The 21567-nt window shown below is 35.6% G+C and overlaps 1 protein-coding gene across 1 annotated transcript in view; it reads left to right on the top strand.

The window, feature by feature from the left end:
• The window catches only part of PTPRD (protein tyrosine phosphatase receptor type D), a 367736-nt gene that overhangs the window by 130587 nt on the left and 215582 nt on the right, over positions 1-21567 (top strand). Inside the window, exons 3-4 of the mRNA XM_067316504.1 lie at positions 12685-12830; positions 17199-17340. Of these exons, the coding sequence (XP_067172605.1) occupies positions 12685-12830; positions 17199-17340 (288 nt within the window). The remainder of the gene's footprint in view (positions 1-12684; positions 12831-17198; positions 17341-21567) is intronic.

Raw genomic sequence — 21567 nt, 5'->3', positions numbered from 1 at the left:
TTGAGTAATTTGCCTGAAGCCTTGCAACAAGCAATTAGCAGAGACAGGATTAAAATTACAGAATTTTGGCTCTCAGCCCTCTAATCTGTCCGTTAGCCAACTGTCACTTTCACTGCTTTTGGCTTCCAGTTTCATCTCATGAGGCCAGACTTCAGAAAATTAGTTTTCTGAATCTTCTTACTGTTTAGGTATGAACTGAGGAGGTAATCATAACTAGAACTGATACTACTTTTTGTTTATATAGCAATTAGGAAGAATATATTTGCCTGTAAAAGAAAACGAAGAGTGTGATCCTTATTGGTATTTATGTTTTGCTAACTTATACTTTTACTTGAAACATGGGAATTGATTGTCTTTTCCAATCCTGATGGAGCTTACAGAGTGAAAATCTGTATGGCAGAGCAAATGTAGATTAGTTTTTTAAGTAAGAGAGGCTTCACTGTGTCCTAAAATAATTATTGCAAGCTTTTATTTTGTAATCTTCTAAAACATGAAGCATGCATTAAAAACAGTAAACTGGACAAAATCATAGAATGTTTTAAAAATACTTATTGTCCAGTCACTAACTTGAAAACTGGTATTTCTGGCTGCTTCGAGTACCCATGAACGTGCATCTTTCAGTTGTGTGCTGTCATGCTTTCAGCTCATAAGGAGTCCCTCACTGGAAAGATTCAATCACTTCACCGGTAAGGCACAACACAAAGCCGAAGTGAATTAACTCTGTATGGCCTTCACTGACTCCCTTGGGTGCGCACCTGAATTGTTCTAGACCGTTCCAGGTTGGTCTCTGTAGCTTGGTCTCTGGACAGCTGTGAACTGAGAGTAAGACACAGAGGAAGCAAGAGGAGGGAGTAAGAGTCAATAAGAGTCTGAGACACCGGTAATTTTCTCAAGTGGGAGTTGGCTGTAAAGCAGGATTGTGACATCTGGTGTGAACTCCTTCTAAGGGAGATGACCAAAGGGAAGTGAGGCTCATCATAATCCATCTATACAACATTAATAAAAATCACTTGGTAGTGATTTTAACTCTTTGACACTGTTAACAGCCTGTATGAATGAAACAGAGCAATTTCTGGCTTTTTTAACTGAGTCACTGAAGAGCTTTTTATTTAACGGCCAAATAAGCTGGCAAATGCTTGTATCAGATTTCCTTTTACTTCATGTTATCTGGCCAGACGTGAGACTCTTACCTCTCTTCTACCCCTAATTTGTTATTTTATCTCCTTTTAACTGTCACGACCTTGACTTAATGTGAGTTCCTTGAAGTGTTATGATGTTTTTGCATTTCTTTTTCTTTCAGCTTACGTTAAAAAGAGAGGAGTGAAGATTTGATAGGTGAGATAGGTGTAAGATAGGCATGGCACCATGGACTATTATTATCTACTTAGGTGAATTTTTAGTCACTGAAAATTATATTAAAATCACTTAAGGTAAAGAAATATCTGTGCATTCCATGTAAAGCAAGTACAATGTTACAGAATCATACAAGATGTCAGAGAATTGTACTCTTCAGGGATCTTGGGTATGAGGTTGCAACAGAACATCATTGTACAAAGTGTTTTTATTTATCTCAGTTAGAACAGAAAAGGACTTGTAATAATTAAGGATCTTTTTTTACCTTATTGTGGTGGTACACTTATTTTAGTTATGCTTGTGCTATTTCATTGAATTTTTTGAGCTAATTATAACCGTGTTGTGTACACATTATAGGAGGTTTTAGTTCTCACATTCTTGAATGAATCATAGTATACTTCTAATTTCTTCTTGGAGAAGAGTTAGAGCTGAATAACTCCTGTGGTAGAGGTTCACAGAGCAAATGCTGTTTTAACAAAAAAACTATATGTTAAGCACAGTATTTTTGTTGCATATTGACAGTGCATATACTTGTCTTTACTGACAAAAAAAACTGCTTGTAGGATCTTGAGAGTAGGACCTATACACAGTAGGACACTGGTATGGTATAGAAAATATAGTACCAAAAATACTGCAAGTGTAAATACACTCTAATCAATGCTTTTATATCTGCATAACTGTATCCCGCAGCAGGCTAGTTGTACTGTGCTAACTGCATTGATGTATCTTTGTTGACCTGTAAGCAAGGTACTGGTCTGTAATCCTCTGAGACCTTTAGTCACTGAATCTTTTGTAATACCTATATACAGTCTTCTGACCTAGTTTATGGACATCTGCTTATGGACCAGTTATGTGTCATGTTACAGCCCACACTAAACGGTCTCAGTACAGCAGAAGTCCTCTATAACTGCGCTTCACTGCATAGCTCTCAGAGCACTCTTGGCAGGGTAAATGTATGTATACATATATATGTGTACATATATATATATATGTCCTTTATATTTGACTAGATACTTGACTTAGATTTCAAAGAATCAATTTTTGTAGGCAAAAGGTAAATATTGTTTTACAATTAATGGAGAGAGATGGTTTTCAAGCTCTGTGAGAAAAGTAGGTCTCACCTAGTGAGAAATGAAGAAAGTTTGAGTCTGTACTAACCAAACTTTTTTTTTAATTTTAGAACAAAATTATTTATGTAGTCTTTTTATTAACCAGTTTAGCTCAATAAATTAGGCTTATGTAATGTCATGGTACCTCTTAATGCACAATTGGAGGCAGACAGTCATCTGAAGCCTATTAATGTCCTCATCTGATTGCTTACAATTGCATCATGCCTCTCTCCTGAGCAAGCAGAGAGCTGTATGCATTAAAGTTGTGTAAGTGTTCGTAGGGATTTGGGTTGTCAAAGTACATGTTTGTATGAAGTGTAAAGTTTGGTGAGGTTCATGTGTGCATTTGACCCAAATAACAGCATTCTACCTCTCAGCAGTTTAGTGGTTTAACCAAGCAAAGAATGAGGCACAAAACTAGGTATTTACCATCAGGACAGGACATGACTTGGTCCAAAATGCTTTCAAGGTGAAAAGATTAAAACTGCCTCATCTCTAAGCTGAAGCTCAGTTATTATACTTGAATGAATCTAAAGGGCACCTTCGTACACCCAAGGAATGGGTTAGGTATTTTCCTCAGTCTCGTCTGTTGGATATGAGGACTAGGGGCTTTGCCAAGGGCTTGATCCCTAAGCTAGGCATCCTCACCTTAACTGGATACAGAAGTGGAGAAGGAGGGTATTTTGGATTTGGCGACTGCAATAGAAAGATTGAATGAATTCTTTCTATTGCCTGTGCCCTTATAAACTTTGATAACTGGTACATAAATGTAAATGTTGATTGCTATTACCTTAAACTGGCTTGAATTAAAGATGATTTTACTGTAAGTGGAAAACATTAAGGCATTCCACCCATACAGGCATGTTATACATAAAACTAGGATCTTAGGTCACTTTTACAGAGTGTAGTAGCAGATTTTAACAGGGTGTTTTTCCCTCTGCTGTACAGTCTAGTTGGGGGACAGGTAACAAAGTAGTTTGCATCTAGTGATAGAAAAGAAAGTGTTTAGTTGAAAGTAAGTTGCCTGGTCTGTCATAGGAAGAATTTTATTAACTTCAGTTTTGTCCGAACAATAGTTGTAAGAATTTTTTTGTATGGGTGCCGTATAAAGCTGTAATGCAGAATCTTGTCAAGTATGTAAAATTCAATGGTTTCTTTTCTCTTTGAGTCAGTCTTATCATTAGATAGGTGATTTAGCTTTCACAGTCACTAACCAGCAACCCGTCCTGCATATAAATAGCCACATTTGCATTTTGTTCTGTTTTTATAAACAGAAAATGAATGTAATCTCCACTCAGTTGTTAAAGTGACTCAGTTTTTATTCTTCCTAGTGTCGATACCTGTATTTTGTTTTTTAGTAAAGACTGAAATACTGGTAAAGGCTCTCTCTCTAGGAATAACCCAGATATTCTCAGTCACCGACTGAAACTTGTCCCAGTAGACTGTTGTTATTCTCCCTTTCCTCTTAGAGAGAAACTCCTTTGGAAAGAGATCAGCTTGCCTGGTATTTTAAGATCCACTGCTTTTACCTTACACATCGAAGAGTAGTGTCGGCTCTCGGTTACCAAATAATTCATATGCAGTCTGCAGACATTAAAATTTGAAAAAGGAGCAGTAGAGAGCTTTGAAGCGGAATTTCCTTTCATTGCATTAGTGAATATGACAAGGTTATGTAACGCTCCAAAGGGATGAAGTGGTGCACATCACTAACCTTTCAGATTCAAGAGGCTTTATGCTTTTCATATGCTACTGGATGAAGACTTAATACTGGATTAACTAGCAAGTTTCTCTTTCTAATTCAGGTAGATTAAGCCCCACCCACATTATATATATAATTTGTGTGATAAATATGATGTATACACACAAGCTTGTACCTATCCTGTTTTGTAATATGCATTTGAACATATGTGCTAGTGTGTAACTTAAAGGCATATGTGCAGTTCATTTAAATTTGTAGTGTTCATTTTTTGGATTTCATACAGGCATGGAAAGAAAAAAAGAGAGTTCTTGCCCTCCTGTGCATTTACCAAAGAGCAATAATATCACCTTACCTTAATATGATATTTAAATCTTTTGGTGCTCAGGTTAATCAAATGCTAGAAACAGCAGCCTGATTCTCTTACACAAATGTAAAAAAGAGTTGTTCTCTTAAAACAGAGTTGTTAACCTGAGAGGCACTGGGGTATACATGAGCAGAATCAGACTCAATTTTGAAAAATTGTTTTATTTTCTGTAGTGGCATTTAAAAGAAGATTAAAGCTTATAATCATATGGCGAAGGCAATGGGTATTCAGCACTGTCGCATAAAACTGTGTGCACACCTTGGGGGTTGAGGGCAAGAGGAAATGGGGCAGCTGGAATCAGTTTTTGTCTGGCATTGGGAGTCTGCAAGTTTGCTCCAGCCATGGAGGAGGCTGACTCTGGTGATCTGTCAGCCCTGGGTTCCCTTTACGCTCGGAACAAATGCTCTCTGCAAGGCAGTAATTGTTGGCTGGTTTTAGTTCCGCACTAAGTGTCCTAATAATTTGTCATGAAACCAACTTAAATTGTTCTGATGTTGCCTGCAACAATTTTAATATAAAAAGCACAGCAAGAAATTCTTCAGCTTAGTCCTATTTAGAGTGTAAGTATATTGGTCAATAGTATTAATTAAATGCTTTTTTCACAAGTTTTTCACATAGTTTCTTCATGTTTGGGAAAACTTTTGTTTTCTCAGTTAATAATATAAACTGTAAATGAGTGTGGGAATGAGGCGCGGGGCTGATGTTATTTGGCAAATAAATGTCTGCTGCTGTCTGTGTTGCTTTGGATTCCTCCCATGTCCCTGGGGCTCAGATAATGTCTGTGTCTAGAAATGCATGCATAATCCACAATGAAATGAGCTGGTACTAAGGTCTGTACAGCCTAGGGATACAAATTAGGAATGTGCTATTTTAACATTAGACCTTTTGGAAAAATGTAACCTACCTATTCTAGTTGTAAGACCTTCCTTGCAAGTATGTCATTCCATTTTGTATTTCAGGCAAGAACAGACCCTATGGTCAGCCTAGTAACCTGATGCTGTGCTTTGCAGAAAACTTAAAACATGAAGACAGGCTTGAGTTTTAATACCTTCCTTGAGAGATCAGGAAGTGACAATCTTTTTTTTGAGCTGTTATTAAATTTGTAGGGAGTGCATGTTCTGGCTCATGGGAGGCCGGGGAACTGGAGATGACTGGTAAATTTTTTTAAAAAAGAAAAAATTAATGACATTTTTTGACCTAATTGTTTGTTCTGGGTCTTTTTGTTTTTAGAAGGGTACAAGGAGCAGAAAGAAGGTGGGGAGGCAAACATAATTATATAATAAAGTTTGTATCTGCATTGTCTTAAGGGCTGGATTTTTAAGAGGATTTTGTGGAGTGTGTAAAGTGAAGTAACTTTATTATCTTCACCCAGGATTTTGGGAAACTTGAGTTTCTACTTGCAAATATTTTTTGTAAACCAAGGTCTTCATCTGGAATGAGTTGGCGTAGCTTGATTGCATTTAATAGTTAAAAGACAAAAACTGGTAACTTTCATTCACGGGATAACATGTATTCAGCTGCCCAGGGTATGATAGCATTAGAAGATTGTATGTGTTGAAGGACTGAGGGTGATGCAGTTTTCAGATGTTTATGGTGAGAAGTAGGAAACTTTCACCAACTTATGCATGACAGCCAAGAGCCCTTAGAAACATACCAATAGGTAACTTTGGGATTTCTTATGGAGATTTTATGAATACAAATTCTTGCTTGTCCTTTTAGAAATAAAAAGCTAATTAACTCTCTCACATAGCCAATTTTCAGGTACATTGTAAGTGCAGGTTAGACTTAAGGCAAAATAATTGCTTATAACAGTGATCAGCGTAACTGATGTCACAAATTATGATTAATGAGTAAATTAGCAGTGAATGCTGTAAATGAGTCTGCTTTGAACATTCTTTTTAAGAAAATAAATGAGCTCAAAAAGATTCTCTGTTAAATATTGTGCATATATGTAATAGCTTTTTTAGTATATTAACTCCTAGAAGAATTATGGTAAAAACAATAACTCTTGTGTCATTTTTAATGTATCTATACAGTATCAGGCTGAGATTACATGCAACATTTGCCTATTCATTCATCTTTATCATAGTTATATTTTGCTTTTCAGGACAAGAACCTCTATCATTACTGAACATAAACCAGTTTATGGTCTTTTAGTGTTTTTACGCAGTTCCTGATAAGTCAGTGAGACAAAGCAAATATTACAAACTGAGACACAGAGTGAATAAAGGGTATTTCTGATTACTTTTTTTCTATATAGGAATTTTGTAAGTTTGGGAATGGGAAGAATGACTTCAGAATTTACAACTGAGTTAGAGCCAGTCACATACCAGACTGAAACTTGATGTCACTAAACCAGTAATATGTAGGGGCTCTATATCACATGACAGTGGTTCTTGTGCCTGTGCCCACTATTCAAAAGTGTTTATAGCCACATGGACTTCTGCCAGACTAGATTGTTTATTTTGTGAAAAATTTGCATTTTGGGGTGTCAAATTATAAAGGTTTGATGGGAACAGTTGAAATAATATAATTTTTCAGCTTTCCTGGCTATAAAATATGGCCTTTACAACCAGAAGATACTGTAATGTAAGCTGTAATCATTTGTGTTAATTTACTAGTAAACACATGTTTTGGAAAGAACACCTGACCATACTTTAAGTTTTTCCTGATATCTTTGTTACTTTAGTCACACTTGCCATGAAGTCTGACAAAGGATATGATAGCATATGAAGTTTGGAAACTTTTATTCTGGTTTCCGAAAAAGCAAAACTGTTTTATATTTCAAGAACGTGCTGAAGTTTAAACATAACTTGAATTATGGTACACTAAGGCCTTCCATACACCCCAAATAGAGAAGCTAGGAACAAAAATATGTAAAGGTCTATATCTCTTTGTATCTTGTCCACAGTAAGTCCACATGATGAGCTTGTTATACTTGTGCTGCAGACCTCGTGCTGTGTTAACCCTTACTTTTAAAGCAATCTTATCCTCATGTTCATCTGTTAAATTAAAGTCTCTATTTCCAAAAAAAGTCTCACCTCAAGCAAAGCTCTCAGTAACTGTGCAAAGAAGGGGGCTGAAGGAGACTCCTCATTTCAGAAACATTTTGTCAGACGTATTATTTGAATGCAATGGACAAATATTACTTGTACTCAAAGGGCAGCACAGCATACAGGACAGTATCATAAACACTGTTAGATCATTCCATTACATAAGCTCACAACTGCAAGTTCAAGATTGTACTTTAACTCAGGGAAAAAAACATGAAGTGAAAAAGAGGGAAGAGCTGTCTTATGCTCATGCAAAGCTATGGACAAGTTTGGATCAAAATCAGTTATGTGTTTGCAAGTTAAAAGTATATCTTCTGTAGCTCCAATATGCAAAAAAAGGATAACTTGTTCCCCAGTAGTGGTAAACTATCTCTGTTTCAGAAGTTCCTATGTCCACTGAAGGGACAGCTTGGCTGCTTGTGAAGCAGTAGCTGAGCTTCTACAGCCTTAAAGTCCTTAAACTCAAACAACTTAAAGCCCAGTGTATTTAAGGTGAACTACCAATAAATTCAAATTTTCTTGATATGTCAGCCTGTAATTGGCAATAGTTCAGTAGCCATCACGTGATCTTCTCCGTAGCCCCAGCAAGAAGTGCATAAGAAACAGCAGAGGGTGGGAACCCTTAGGCCCTGGGTGACAAAGGCTATGGAAATTTCCATAACTCCATGTTATGGAGATCTTCTGTTGTGCAATTTTCTTTGACACGTTATCAATATTCGATATAAACATAAGTATCTGGGTAGATACTGATAAATAAACAAGCTAAAACAACAATAACAAAAAGTTAATTATGGCTTTTGTGTTTAACAGCCAATATTACTGCAGTTTTGATGATGTCAACCTAAAAGTTCAAATACAGTCAGAAATATGAGGTGCTGGTTTTAGCAAATTTGCACTGAATTTTACTTTTGTTATTTTAATTATACTTCTGTAATTTTAATTGCCATTTTATTGAAACATTCAAGTGACCAATTAGAGTTTGAAAAAAGCTGAAATAAGCTGTCATACGATAGTTGGTAACCCATTGCATCTGATATTTTTTGGCAGAATTAATTGCACTGGAAGGTTCCCATGTAGATATGTTGCTGTGCTTAATGAAGTGTGCCGGAGAGAGTTTTTGTTGGACTCTGCACTGCAGTTGTTAAGGGAGATTAAAAATAGTTGTCAGTTCTCAATCAACATTGCCCTCCTGTTAATAAGCAGAACTGTGTGTGCAGTGTAATTGTGTTTGCTATCAGAGTGCCTAGCAGCTTAGGTCAGAATCAATGTCAAGAAACTGACAGCATTAATTGTGGAGATAATTTGTGTCAAACTTTAATTAACAACCTTTAAAAAGATAAAGGCAACAAGTCCTAGTTTTGTTTTGGGTTCTGTCTGGGTATAATTTAACATATTCTTACACTGATGATGGTCACTTCATATGTAATGAGATGAGTATGCTGAAAAGATGGTTCTGTCTGCATGGCTCGCCATCACCTTAGTCTGAGTGCCTCCTAACCATAAATGAGTTAATCCTCACAACACCTATTAAACATGCAGATATTATCCTTCTCGTGCAGTTGCTGAGCCTGAAGCAAAGAATTTAACTGATTTGCCCAATTAAATTTTATTCTGTGAATGTAAGGATGAACTGCTAAAACCAGTCTTTTTGTGCAGTAAAATGTGTGAATTGTTCAGCACTGCTATGACTTTTCTATTTTTCTGTATCATATATGTTTAATACCGCTACTTTTTCAACTAAAATTATTTGTTTTAATAATAATCGAACTTCCCTCCTACTGTATGATACCTTAATGATAACAGTGTTTCTTTCAACATTAGAAACTGGAGTACCATTGTGCCAATGGTTTCTTAGAGGCACTACTTACTTATGCAAAAGAAAACTTTGACCAGGCATGTAACCCCATTTTTCCCGACTGTATTGGAATCTGAATGAGATACAAAGATATCACCATTCCCTTCTACACTGGAATATGAAATGTCTTTTTTAATGCTGTTAATAATGTAGTCTATACAGTGTTACCTCAGAATATAATTTTTATTGAAAAATGTCTGTAAATAGGGAATTACATCATTACATAACAACTATTCTCATCTTTTGCCTCTGCTTCTTCATAGCAAGCATCATTAGTTTATAGACAACTCATTTACTAATTGTCAGTTCAGCAAAAATTCAGCCTGGGTCTGGAAAAAACACTGTTATTCTCTTAGTTACCAAAGCCAGATTAGGTTTTCAGCCCTATTTCTGCAACCCCACTCTGTGGCTATAGCTCTGCAGAAGCTGGTCAGTAATTCTTTTAAGAGGCCTATTGGTTATAGTCCTTCTTCACTACACTGGGCCCAGTGCTAGCTGAAGTATTTCAGAAAAACTAGTTTTGGCTCTAACACCTGTTAAGCTTTGAGGAAAATGCTTTGTTTTATATGTGTTGCTGTATGAACTATTTGGTAACCAGCACTGCAGTTTGCACAGTTTTGGAAGTGAAGACTTTTCTTCTTCTTCTTCTTCTTCTTCTTCTTCTTCTTCTTCTTCTTCTTCTTCTTCTTCTTCTTCTTCTTCTTCTTCTTCTTCTTCTTCTTCTTCTTCTTCTTCTGCAACATGAGAATATATTATAACTGAGAAGGCAAATTGTTTTAAGGTGTAAACTTGTACAAGGTCCATTGGGTTTACCTGAACTGCACCAATGGGGAATTTGTCTCTGGATGTCTGATATGGAGAGAAGGACTTCCCCTTTACGTCTCCTTTTTTTTATTATTATTATCACTTCTACAATTTACTTTATATCAGTAAATGCATGACACAACCATAGGCAGTATGGTGACTGGCAGTGGTATAAAACCCAAAGGTAGAATATTTTTTCTCTTTTTACAGGGCTAGTTTAAGATAGTCCAACATGTTGTTGTTTAGCATTTTTTTTGCTTTTCTTTGCTTTGTTGTTTAAATATCTGTTGTTCTCCTGTTCCCAGGATAGCTAAGTTGAATGTTGCAGGAACGAATGCACAGTGTGATTCTTAAATGAATCGCATTTCCTCCTTGATCCTTTGAATGCATGATAAATCTGGCAAATTTTGAAAAACAGACCTTGTCTCTAAGGAAATAACTAACTACTGATGTGCAGATTATCAGTGGGCCAGTCACTGAATATATCAGTGTGGCGTACGTTTAGGATTTAAAAGCTGCCTGTGAGCTACTATCCAGACTTACTGTGTGCTGATGGACTTTGCCCGCACAGTGTTTTTCTTTCATTGGTTTGAGGTTCAACACTGAATTGCAATATGTCAGAAAGAATATAAAGAGAATGATAGTCCATCAGTTTTCACTTGATGACACGCAGTCACAGCTTGTGCCACAGAATATCAATATATCAGGTTCAGTTATGTCTTTTTACATATCAGAGTGCTAATTTAATACATGCATGGAAAAGGATTCAAAGCTAGCAGCTTTGGTGAAACCCAGATGCTCTTCATCAGAGTGTATTTCTGTCTTTTTTGTGGACAAGGCTTAAAGCTTGTGACATGGGAAAGAATTTTTAGTTTCTTTGCTGTAACTCTGTGTTTTATTCACTGTGGATTTGGAGGTTTTTTTGTCATCAGAGCTGTTCTTTCATAAGTTCCCCATGGCAGCAGTGGCACATTATTTTGCTATGCTCAGACTTGCAATTGCGCTTCTTTTCAGGTATTGCATTCTCAGTGAACAGGTAGTGCTCAGTGGTCAAAACTAGCACAGTGAATGGATTCAAGGATCCTACAGCATTCTGAAAAGTTGAGACTGTAACAATAATTATTTTGTCTGACATCTCTGCAATATACAGCAACACAGTGTGTTTGATTATGATAACGGCCACACCATATTTCTTGACATTTTAAATGATTTCAAGATTTTTCTGTGTTACGTACATACTTATAGCCTGCTGGTTTTTTGTCTTGTTAATAAACAACCTGACAAGAAGTATTGCTTGCCAGTTTAGCAGAATAAGTGGTTAGACATTAGAAGTGAAAAGCAGCAACTTAAAAACAAACACTAGTATGGAATAGGTCCATAACTGTCAGGACTAAAAGAAGAAAGTGAAGACAACCAAAGAGATTGAGAAGAGAGAGGAGCTGTTTATTGAAAGTTAAAGAGCACAGCAAAAATGAATTGTAGCAACTGCTATTGAACAGCTATATGTAACAGCTTAAAATTGAGAAAGACCATATAGCAAAACTCTTTTTCTGTTATTTATAAGTATTTATTTCATACCATTCAAATCAGCATCCTCAAATATTTTGGATTTCTAAAAGCTACTCAGCTAAGTAAGAGAATGATGTAATTGTGTTCATGAACTCTTAAACATCTTTCCATAGGTTTTTATATTACTCATCAGGAGATATCTTTTCTTGGTGTATTTGAAAGTCTTGTTTCACCTGAAGACTGATAACTGAAGTTCAATAACATTGTAAAAAAAGTAGAAGGAAAAAGAAAAATAATGAACATTTCTTCTCCTACTTCTATTAGTAATTTTTCCCATTCTCTCTCCTTTCTTGCCCCTGCAATAGTTGGATCTTTTTTTCACTACTTCTTTCTGACAATAGAATAATTTAGAAGCAAACAGGAGTTATATGTGAAACTTTGGGCTAGCATAAATCTCTCTTCTGTTGAAGTCCTTACTGCCCAGACTCTTAATCCACAGGCTTTTACATCCACCAGCACAAACCTGCAAATACTTTCTCCTAAATGTCATTGATTTTAATGGCTCAAAGGTGGGAAGTCTGCTTTCATGACATCCTGTGATCATAACATCAAGTCATAAATCATGATCTTATTCAAGCTGATTGATGAGCTCATTTTGCAACAGAAGACAAATTCAATTTTTTATTTATAATGGTGATAAAATATAATGTGTGATCTTGCTATTATGATGCTATTACACTTCTGTTTTAATATAAATTTCACTAGTAAAATCTGTAAGTGCTTTTCTGACCTTTTAGTTATTTTTTTTAACACCTTCTCTTTCAGGTGAATACTATCACTAGAGAAACAAAACATTTTCTCTTACATTTTGAAATCTTGACATGTTTTTTTCATGTCTACTGCTTAAATTCATTTTATTATTTATTTTTCTTTTTCAGCACCACCAAAGTTTACAAGAACTCCCGTTGACCAGACAGGGGTCTCTGGAGGAGTCGCCTCATTTATCTGTCAAGCTACAGGAGACCCAAGACCTAAAATTGTCTGGAACAAAAAGGGGAAGAAAGTCAGCAATCAGAGATTTGAGGTATTAGGTCCATTGTTCTGTTCCTCTGAAAAACATTAATTCTAACCTTGCTTTTAATCTCAGTATGTGAGCTTTGTTATTAGTGATTAAGCAAAATAGCTATGACTGTTGGGAATAATTCAGTGGGGGCACTCTTGCGAAGATTTTGTTTTGCAAACCGGTTGTGCACAGCACCATGAAAGAGAAAACTACTGCTGCCTCTGTTTTCTAAATCAACATGATCTAACTGGGGAGCTTTTGCATGCTTCTGTTCAGCGTGCTGTCTTTACCATGAAGGAGATGAGGGAAAATTACTTGAGCGGTGATTGCTGTCTCCAGAGAGCAAACCACCTCCTCTTGCGACAGTCTGCACCCAAAACAGACCTAGGCTGCTGCTGCTTCTGCTGCCACAGCTGCTTACCACTATTGCAGAGATATGAGAGGGACATTATAGTTCCTGCTGCTGAAGGGGATGTATAAAACTGGTTTGCTTTTGATTCTTTTCTTAACAATAGCCTCAAAAAGGCTTTAGAGAAAGCTGTTTCTTCTCCCTCCATGACCATCAGTTAAAGGAAACAGTGAAGATAATCTGTTCAAAGGATACAGGGTCTTTTGGAGAAATAAAGCAAGAAATGTTATTCTTTCTTTTAGCAGCAGAAACAATTAAGATCAATATGGACTGACCTCTGACCTGAACGAAAAACTCAAAATGGGAGAAGGCATGTAAGATGGCTACCAAGACTGGGATTGACTGTGTACAGTTTTGGCTGTGTCTCTTCACAATGTATTTTCAGTGTTAAATAAGAGACTTTTGCATAACGAAAATAGCTGTTTGGCAAATGACTATTACTAATTTATATATACACTTAATAAGCAAATGATCTAAGACACACATATAAAAAGTTCACTGTTGAATTCATCTGTGTTCATTTTTAGTAATATTTCAGAGGATACCTTGCCCTGGGCTTTCAGATGAGTCTTGGATCAGCAGAAAAGAAAGAACTGCATTTCTTATGTAGACTAAATTTTATATTTCTTTCTGTTAAAAAAAAAATATTTAAAAACAATAGAAGTTTTTCTGGTAGTGAACAGAATCTATCAATATATTCACTAGCCAATATAATTCTTTGCAAGTATGTTTAATACAATGTGAGAAAGAAAGGCATTAATGTAAATGTGTCCTAGCACCAAGAATGGTTTGCTCCTTGAAGAGCATATGCAGAGCTGTAATTGAATAGAGGAGAGAAAATCAGAATTTTATCATAAACTCTGTGCAGTTTTTCTCATTCTGGTCAAAAAAATTTCAATCAAGGTCAGCTCTGAACAGTGGAAGACTGGGCGTATACATGTTTATTGTTTTGTTCTGTTTTACTTTGCAGTGTGTGGTGTTTTATTTGCTTCATATTTTGTTTTCTGTGTACTTATGTACCTGGCCTTAGGGAGAATAAGCAAAAATACAATGGCTTTATTTCCATAAAAATATTTGAATAACCGTAAAAGTTTAATATAAAATGTTTTAAAAATCCCTTCAGTGTAATGCTGAACAAGCTGTACAGTCAAGTAGGATGGAATGTATTTCAAAGAAATACAAAACACAAAGTATTTTATTATGTTTATTATAACCACTGAGGAGAGTACTTACAAAGCATCAAAGTAAAGTACAGAGCACATCAACATTTTAAGCAGCTTCCTTTCCCATCCAAAATAAGGTCATTAATTCATGCTATAGAATTTGTAAATAATAACTAAATCAACAGTGGAAATGAGATTCAGAGTACGCACATGGAACATTTGGGAAAAAAAGAAACATCCAGGATTGTCAAGTACTGCAATAATAAAATATTTAGTTGAGTTTCTCTTCTTGTTCTCTCAGATTAATATCTTATATATGTCCCTGTGCTTCACTACTTGGTAATACAGGACATTAAAAATAGTTTACCTGGCCACTCATCTTTATAAAAGTGTAGTAAATAAAGTAGAAAGGTCCTCAAGAATCCATCTAAATCCATCTTCTTCCCCAGGGATGCTGGGGGTTATATGTTTGTTTTTATAAAGTCTCTTGCAATTTCATGAACCTTGACATTAAAAAATTTTTGGTCATATCTAATCAGAATCTTTTTTTTTGCTGGAACTAGAGCTACATGATAATTGTTGTACTAGCAACAGAGGAGCAAATAGTTATGCCCTCCCTCTTGACAGTGGCCTCTGTATGTATTTGAAAATGGAATGGAATCATGGCATGGTTTTGCTCACAGAATAATTTTTACAGCTGCGTATTACCCGAGTAGTTAATGACAGACATATACTGTTCCTAAAATTAAAGGCAAAGGGAAGACTTTGTGAGACGTTGCTATTAATCTTCCATCTTTTATTTATATAACAAATACATGGTATGGATGAACATGGTATGGGAGTATTCTTCTTTTCTCTTCCTGTTTCAAATCAATTCAAATAAGATGAACTAGAAAAAGCATCTTTAAGTTACTCAGAAGTCTTGCTCAGAGAAACTTAAAAAGGAAACAGAGAAGGGTGAAAAGGCAAATAAAACATTCCACCATTCTACCCTGTGGCATGAAGCTGATTTTATTCCCACACAAATCTGTGCCTTTAAAAGCCATCTGTGTCAGTAGATGGGGGAGCAGGAGGAATTAACTACCTATGATACAGAGAAAAGGGGAGAGTTAATCACTGGAAACATTTTATGATAATTATTGATATATGATATAATTATCATATGTATGTATGTATGTACATATGTATATATGTATTATCATATATATATATGATAATTATTTTGGAGTCACCAGACTTAAAACCTAAACTCTGCAATATTTATCCAGACCAGTCTGCTCTAATTGTTTCCATTGGCCATCTTGCTTCTAGGCGTATTTAACATTCAGACTGAAACAATAAAAATTTTAGGTATAATGACTGGGATTATTGGCATCCTGTGTTTTCATTTTTTATATGCAAATTGTTAGGCTTCTTTTTAAGACTGTGAAAGTTTCTGTTTCCTCTCAGAGGTCAATTTATCAAGAATACTAGTTGTTATTTTGTTTGTATTAAAATCCAGTGGAGGTCTTTGTATTGCCTAGATTTGTTTAGGACAATGGCTTTACTTGAGGAACATGGAAAAGGAGTTCAGCCTGTGGGCTATGCAACCAGTTTCTGCTCAGAAAACAAATTATTATGTTATTTCCATTTAGACCTCTCCCACTCCTAAGAAGAAACCACACAATTCTTATAATGTATTTGGGGAGGTATTGTGCATATAGTCATAGTTCCCGACTCCTGTACTCCCTCTCTTTCTCTCTTAGTCTCAGTGAGTGCAGAGGTCTGAATAGTTTAAATGCAGGTAAATTAGACACACAGACACACAGACACACACACAAACATGCACAACCATGTATATATGTAAATTATTTCTGTATATCTTTTGTATGTGCATGTATAGATTATGGCCAAATATTAATTATTTTGTAAAAAAGAATCACAACTATACTTTCTGAATTGGTACCATCTGCCTGATGGTTGTACTAATCTATTAATTTGGTATAAAGTGGGAAGTAGGGGGGTGGTGGTGGTGGTGGTGGTTGTGGTTGTTGCTGTTGTTGTTACTATTTAGTTGTTAGAAAGACTTCTCCTGTGCCTGGACTAAATGGAGTACTCACCAATATCTGATGTGATTGTGCAAACTGCAGAACAAGAAAAAGGAAAGAGCCATTTGATTCTTTCTTTCTTATAGAAAATGGATACTTCATGTGTAAATAGTGCAGTTTAAAAGTTAAACCACAAAGTATATCCTTATTGTTTAGTCTTTTAACTGGTCACATGTTTTATCATACATCGTTGAATAAAATTATGTCCTGTGAGCTAAATGCATAGCTAAACTGAGTGGCCATGTCTTGTTCAGAAGAGGCTGGGCTGTTTTCACTTGTGAGCGCAGTGAAAGAGTGCACTCTGCTCTGTGAGGAGCGTGAGAGGATAGTCTGCAGCAATTAAAATGAATGTAACGGGCATATGACGGTAAAGTGCTGAAGTTAAGATAAAAGAGGGGGACTGGTGATGAGCTTCAGGATAAAAAGCAAGAGGCATTAAGTTCTGAACTACTTTCTTGCAGCCCTTGTTAGCTGCTTTTCTTTTTGTCCTATCCTTTCTTGAAACTGTCTTAGAGTGGCAATTGAATGTTCACTGAACAGCAGTAGGTGTTACATGGCATTGCCACTTAAACGTATTCCCACCTGTGTTGAATTTGCCATTGTATGTGCATCTGAAAAATGAACCTGGCTTTGATATCGCAATACTGATAGTTCACCCGTTGATGCGCAGATTAACTCAGGGGTAGGCCTTTGTAACAACATCTGTGACAGCTGTTGTTTCCTTCAATAGGTAATAGAGTTTGACGATGGATCTGGATCAGTTCTCAGAATACAACCACTGCGGACTCCACGAGATGAAGCTATTTATGAATGTGTTGCTTCCAATAGTGTGGGTGAAATAAGTGTGTCCACAAGACTCACTGTTTTACGTGGTAAGTCCTCTATAAACATAACTAATTTGTTTTTTTGAGCTGAAAGTATTATACTATTGTAAAAGGAGTGTTTCCCTGTAGTCCAGGAGAGTAAGTACATTTTTTATTTTTTCAAATGGGCAGTATTATAGGCCTAATGCTATTAAATATGAACTTCTTCCTTTAATACTTGAAAATATGTTTCTGACTTTTCACTATAAAATAGTAATGCCAAATGATGCTGAGGGATCTACAGAGTAGACTGAAGAATAGAAACTATCATTTGAAACAAAGCAACAGATAAGTAAAACAGGAGGTTGCGTATACAACAAGCTACTTATATCAGTTATTGATTGAAAAACAATGTTTTATGAATGTATCTGGTTTGTGTTTTAGTGCTTTACATGATAAACATTTATACATAAATTTGTGCTTGCAGAAAAGGGCAGAAAATGGCAAAAAAAATACAGAAATGTTTTTTGATGAATTTAAGCTGCTACAAGATTTTTTACCACAAGATACCACACATAAAAAGATTTTTTTTTATCAATCCTGCAAGTCACCTGAATCATATTTTTACTTCAGCAAAAAGCTTTTGATGATGGAAAAAGAGAAATTCATTCTTTTTAAACATCTCTCAAGGGGAGGACATGAATGTCTTGCCAAGTCTATTGTCTAAAAAGTACTAACAGGAATAAATGTGTTTCGTTCCGTCTCCTGGAAATAAATGGAAACTGGATTTGGAGATACTTAATGTAATATCACTCTTCAGTTTGGAAGGATTCTTTTACAGCTGAAGATTATGGTCTTGTATTGCAGTATCGCATAGCATTATTTGATTTGTGGACATACTGCTAGGGGCCTGTTTATATTAACAGGTGATGAACAGTCTGATTTATGGAATTTAGAAGAATATTTGTAAAACAAATGGTTTAAATTACTTTTCTGATCCTTCTATCCCAAAATATTTAGGGAGACAAGGAGGTTAATTTTCTCTTATTTTTCTCTGAATTGGATTTCCAAAAAAGAATAATGAAAGACTTTTTCATATATATTTATTAGCTGTGTTGATCAGTGTAGACAGTCCTGGTGCTACTGTTGGAGTCAAAAGTAATATTGTGTACTTACACGTTTTTTTCTTAAAGGTAATCTGGCATAAACAAACATTTTAATATTTAAAGTTGTTATCTCTAATTCTGTGATTTCTCCCTTTGTTATCTTTCAAAAGTTCTTCCCAGTCTAGCCAATGAAGTGTAAAGATTGATAGTTAGGTTTATGTTTTGGCGGCATGACGTATTTATTCTTAACTCCCTAAGATAAGCTTTTTCCTTTTACTTTTTTAAGTGATAAAAACCCATTTTATTTGCAGCTTCTGTGTTATTAAAAATGAGGATAAAACCACATTTCATATTGCACTGCAATTTTAATATGTTAAGGGAGATGGAAGAAGGGAGAAGAAAAAAAGCAAAAAACAAGGGAAAATTTAGATGAAGAAGTATTCCTTGTCTACAGAGTTTCACTGAGGGGTAGAATACGTGTATTCTTAAAATGTGTTTACAAGACACTGGTCTTTAAATATGTGTGCATGTGTTTTTAAAGCTATAGTCCTAAACCAACCATTCTCACTTTGAATTTTGTAAGAAAGAAAAAAACAACCCTCATCTCTCTACTGAGAGCAATAGAGATTGAAAAGGGTAAAGGATTTGTAAGTATCAATATTAGCAGTCTCTAAAATGTTATCTGTTTCTTTCCTACCCGTATTGGTTATTTGTTCAATTTCTTCTAAGGCATATGTAGAGTTTACTGTGTATTTCTTATTCAAATAGTGCAATGCTATTTAAAAAAATAAATCTGTTAAAAAACTGTATAGCAAATAAGAATATGCAAGTGTGTGATGAACAAAAAGTGGATTTTAATAGCTGTCAGATTCAAAATGTAAAATTGATGTAGATTAAATTTAAATTAAATTAAAAATAACTGTCTAATTAAAAGGTATGAAATCTGAAAAATATATATTAAAAGAAATACATATATAAAAAGAATATATATATTCTTTCATATGTATTTATATGTAGAATATACATATATATGAATATACATATATATTTTCAATATATGTATATTTATATTTCCAGACATAATACTTCTGTTTTGTAACCGATGGAGTCTACTTTGGGCCCAAGATTAGATTTATGGATTAATTATGAAATTGGTAAGAGGTTCATGAACATATTGAGACTAGAGATTGAAATGGAGAGGTAACATCAGAGAAAGCTGGAACCATCCAGAATAACAGGGCACCATAAGGTAATTTTGGCAGGGTTAAAGTATGAAGAACTATAAATACATTGACTTGTTATATTGATTTTCAAGACAAAAGGTATTTCAGTGCTAAAGGCCTGGAAGATAGCTAATCCTAGTTTAAGCATCTACTCTGCAATACTGTACAAATCTTCATCTTGTAAAGTCTTCATCTTGTGGAAAAGACTCCATCTGATTATACCTTTGTGGGAAAGAGTGCATCTCTGCCTCAAACAGGTGCTATGAGAATAAATATATACACACAGGAGTGAAAAGGAATTTGAGACATAATGAAATGAAGAACAGATTGGAGTGAGTTGCATCCATGGTCCGCTTAGGCTTTGCTCCACCATGGGGTATGCATATGACTCTGTATTGCTGAAAGATGTGCACATATGTTTAATATGTTCTTCAGTCTTGCCATAATGGTGCTATCAGAGACCCAACTTAGCATTTGTGCTGAATCTCGAACAAGAGAGGAGCATGGGGAGGATGTTAGAATTCAACCCATGATGTCCAAGCTTTGCTACCCTGTTATGTGAGGTTAGTGAAGTCAGGATGTTCCCAGGAGTTAAAGTGTCCACCTGTATTCCTTTCTGTTTTTAACTTCATTCAGCTCAACTGCTACAAATCACTTGAGCAGCACAGAACAGCAATGTTTTTGCCAATGTATCCACGTTTTTGAGCCAAATTTGACAGTTTTCTCTGTGTGGCAGCTATACCACAGAAACAATAACCTCAGGCACTACAGGTTTTACCTTGTTTCATTAGATTCTTATACTGTGATCAAACTGTAATACTTGTGTCTCTAAGAACTATGGATATAAGTGAAGTCTGGTTTCTGGAGTATGAAACTTTGCAATGTGAGAAGAGGGCAGAAAAGGCCACTACAGCTGTCATCATTTTGAGGCATTAGCAGAGATGCAGGTTTGGGCCTTTTTCCGTTACCAAAGTAAATCAAGCCACATTCTAAGGCAGGCAAAGCTTTTACGTGCTCTGGACCAAGGCTGAATGTCTGAGATAAACAGAAAATCAAAAGTAGGTTTCATTTATAAAGCCGGCAGCTACTTTGTGGGACAGAATCACCCCCATGAAAGTGCTGAGTTTGAGTGGGTACAGGAATTTTCAAAGGTGTCTGGAAGTCTCCTTCCAGACAGGAGGAGTGTCCCAAACCACTGACTGTTACTTCTTTTGGAATTCTTTGTCTTGAAAGTCTGCGCTGAGAACCATATCAGTGGAACAGGGCTTTGATTCATTCATTCAAAATTATCAATATTCAGTAGGCAGTGAAAGGCATGATAAACATTGGCTCTTCACATGCACCGCAGGCACTATGTACTGGCTTTCCTTTTATTGACAATTCACTTATTAAAGCCACCTTACGTTGTTCTGCAGTCTTGCAAATGGTGGATCACAGACTTTTTTTGTGGATATAGACAAAGTATCCTGGCAAGTAACATGTGCAAGAGTATGAATTGTTCAGGAAGGAGAAAATAAGTTGTCTCCTTCTGCTGCCATAGTAGAGAAATCAACAACACTTCTGTGCTATTGCTTTTCAGGAGTCCAGTTTTTTTGCATTTTTAAATTATTTTTTTGATTATTATTCTTTGATGAAGTTCTGCCCAGACAGTAAGGACCTCAACAAACTCAGCTTCAACTACCAACTGTATTGTTCCAATATTTTAGAGGACTGTAGAGCAGAGGAGTGCAGGTTTTAGAGAAGGCTGGAGAAGCTCAGTAAAGCAGAACACCTATTTACATTCTGCAGTCACTGCTATTTGCTTTGTTTTCTTTGCTGTCTGAGAAGTAAAGAGAGAGAACTACACAAGGCATTTAAGCAGAAGGCAGCTTATTTCCTCAACCCGTTATTTTCTCTATTATTGTTGATTATATTGTGTATTATAAAAAATATTGACACATAGCATCTTTGTAACACAGACACTGTAT

The sequence above is a fragment of the Apteryx mantelli genome, chromosome Z, assembly GCF_036417845.1.
Source record: "Apteryx mantelli isolate bAptMan1 chromosome Z, bAptMan1.hap1, whole genome shotgun sequence".
In the NCBI taxonomy this organism is placed as follows: Eukaryota; Metazoa; Chordata; class Aves; order Apterygiformes; family Apterygidae; genus Apteryx; species Apteryx mantelli.
The sequence above is the reverse complement of the archived record's forward strand: the minus strand, read 5'-3'. Positions and strand labels throughout refer to the sequence as shown.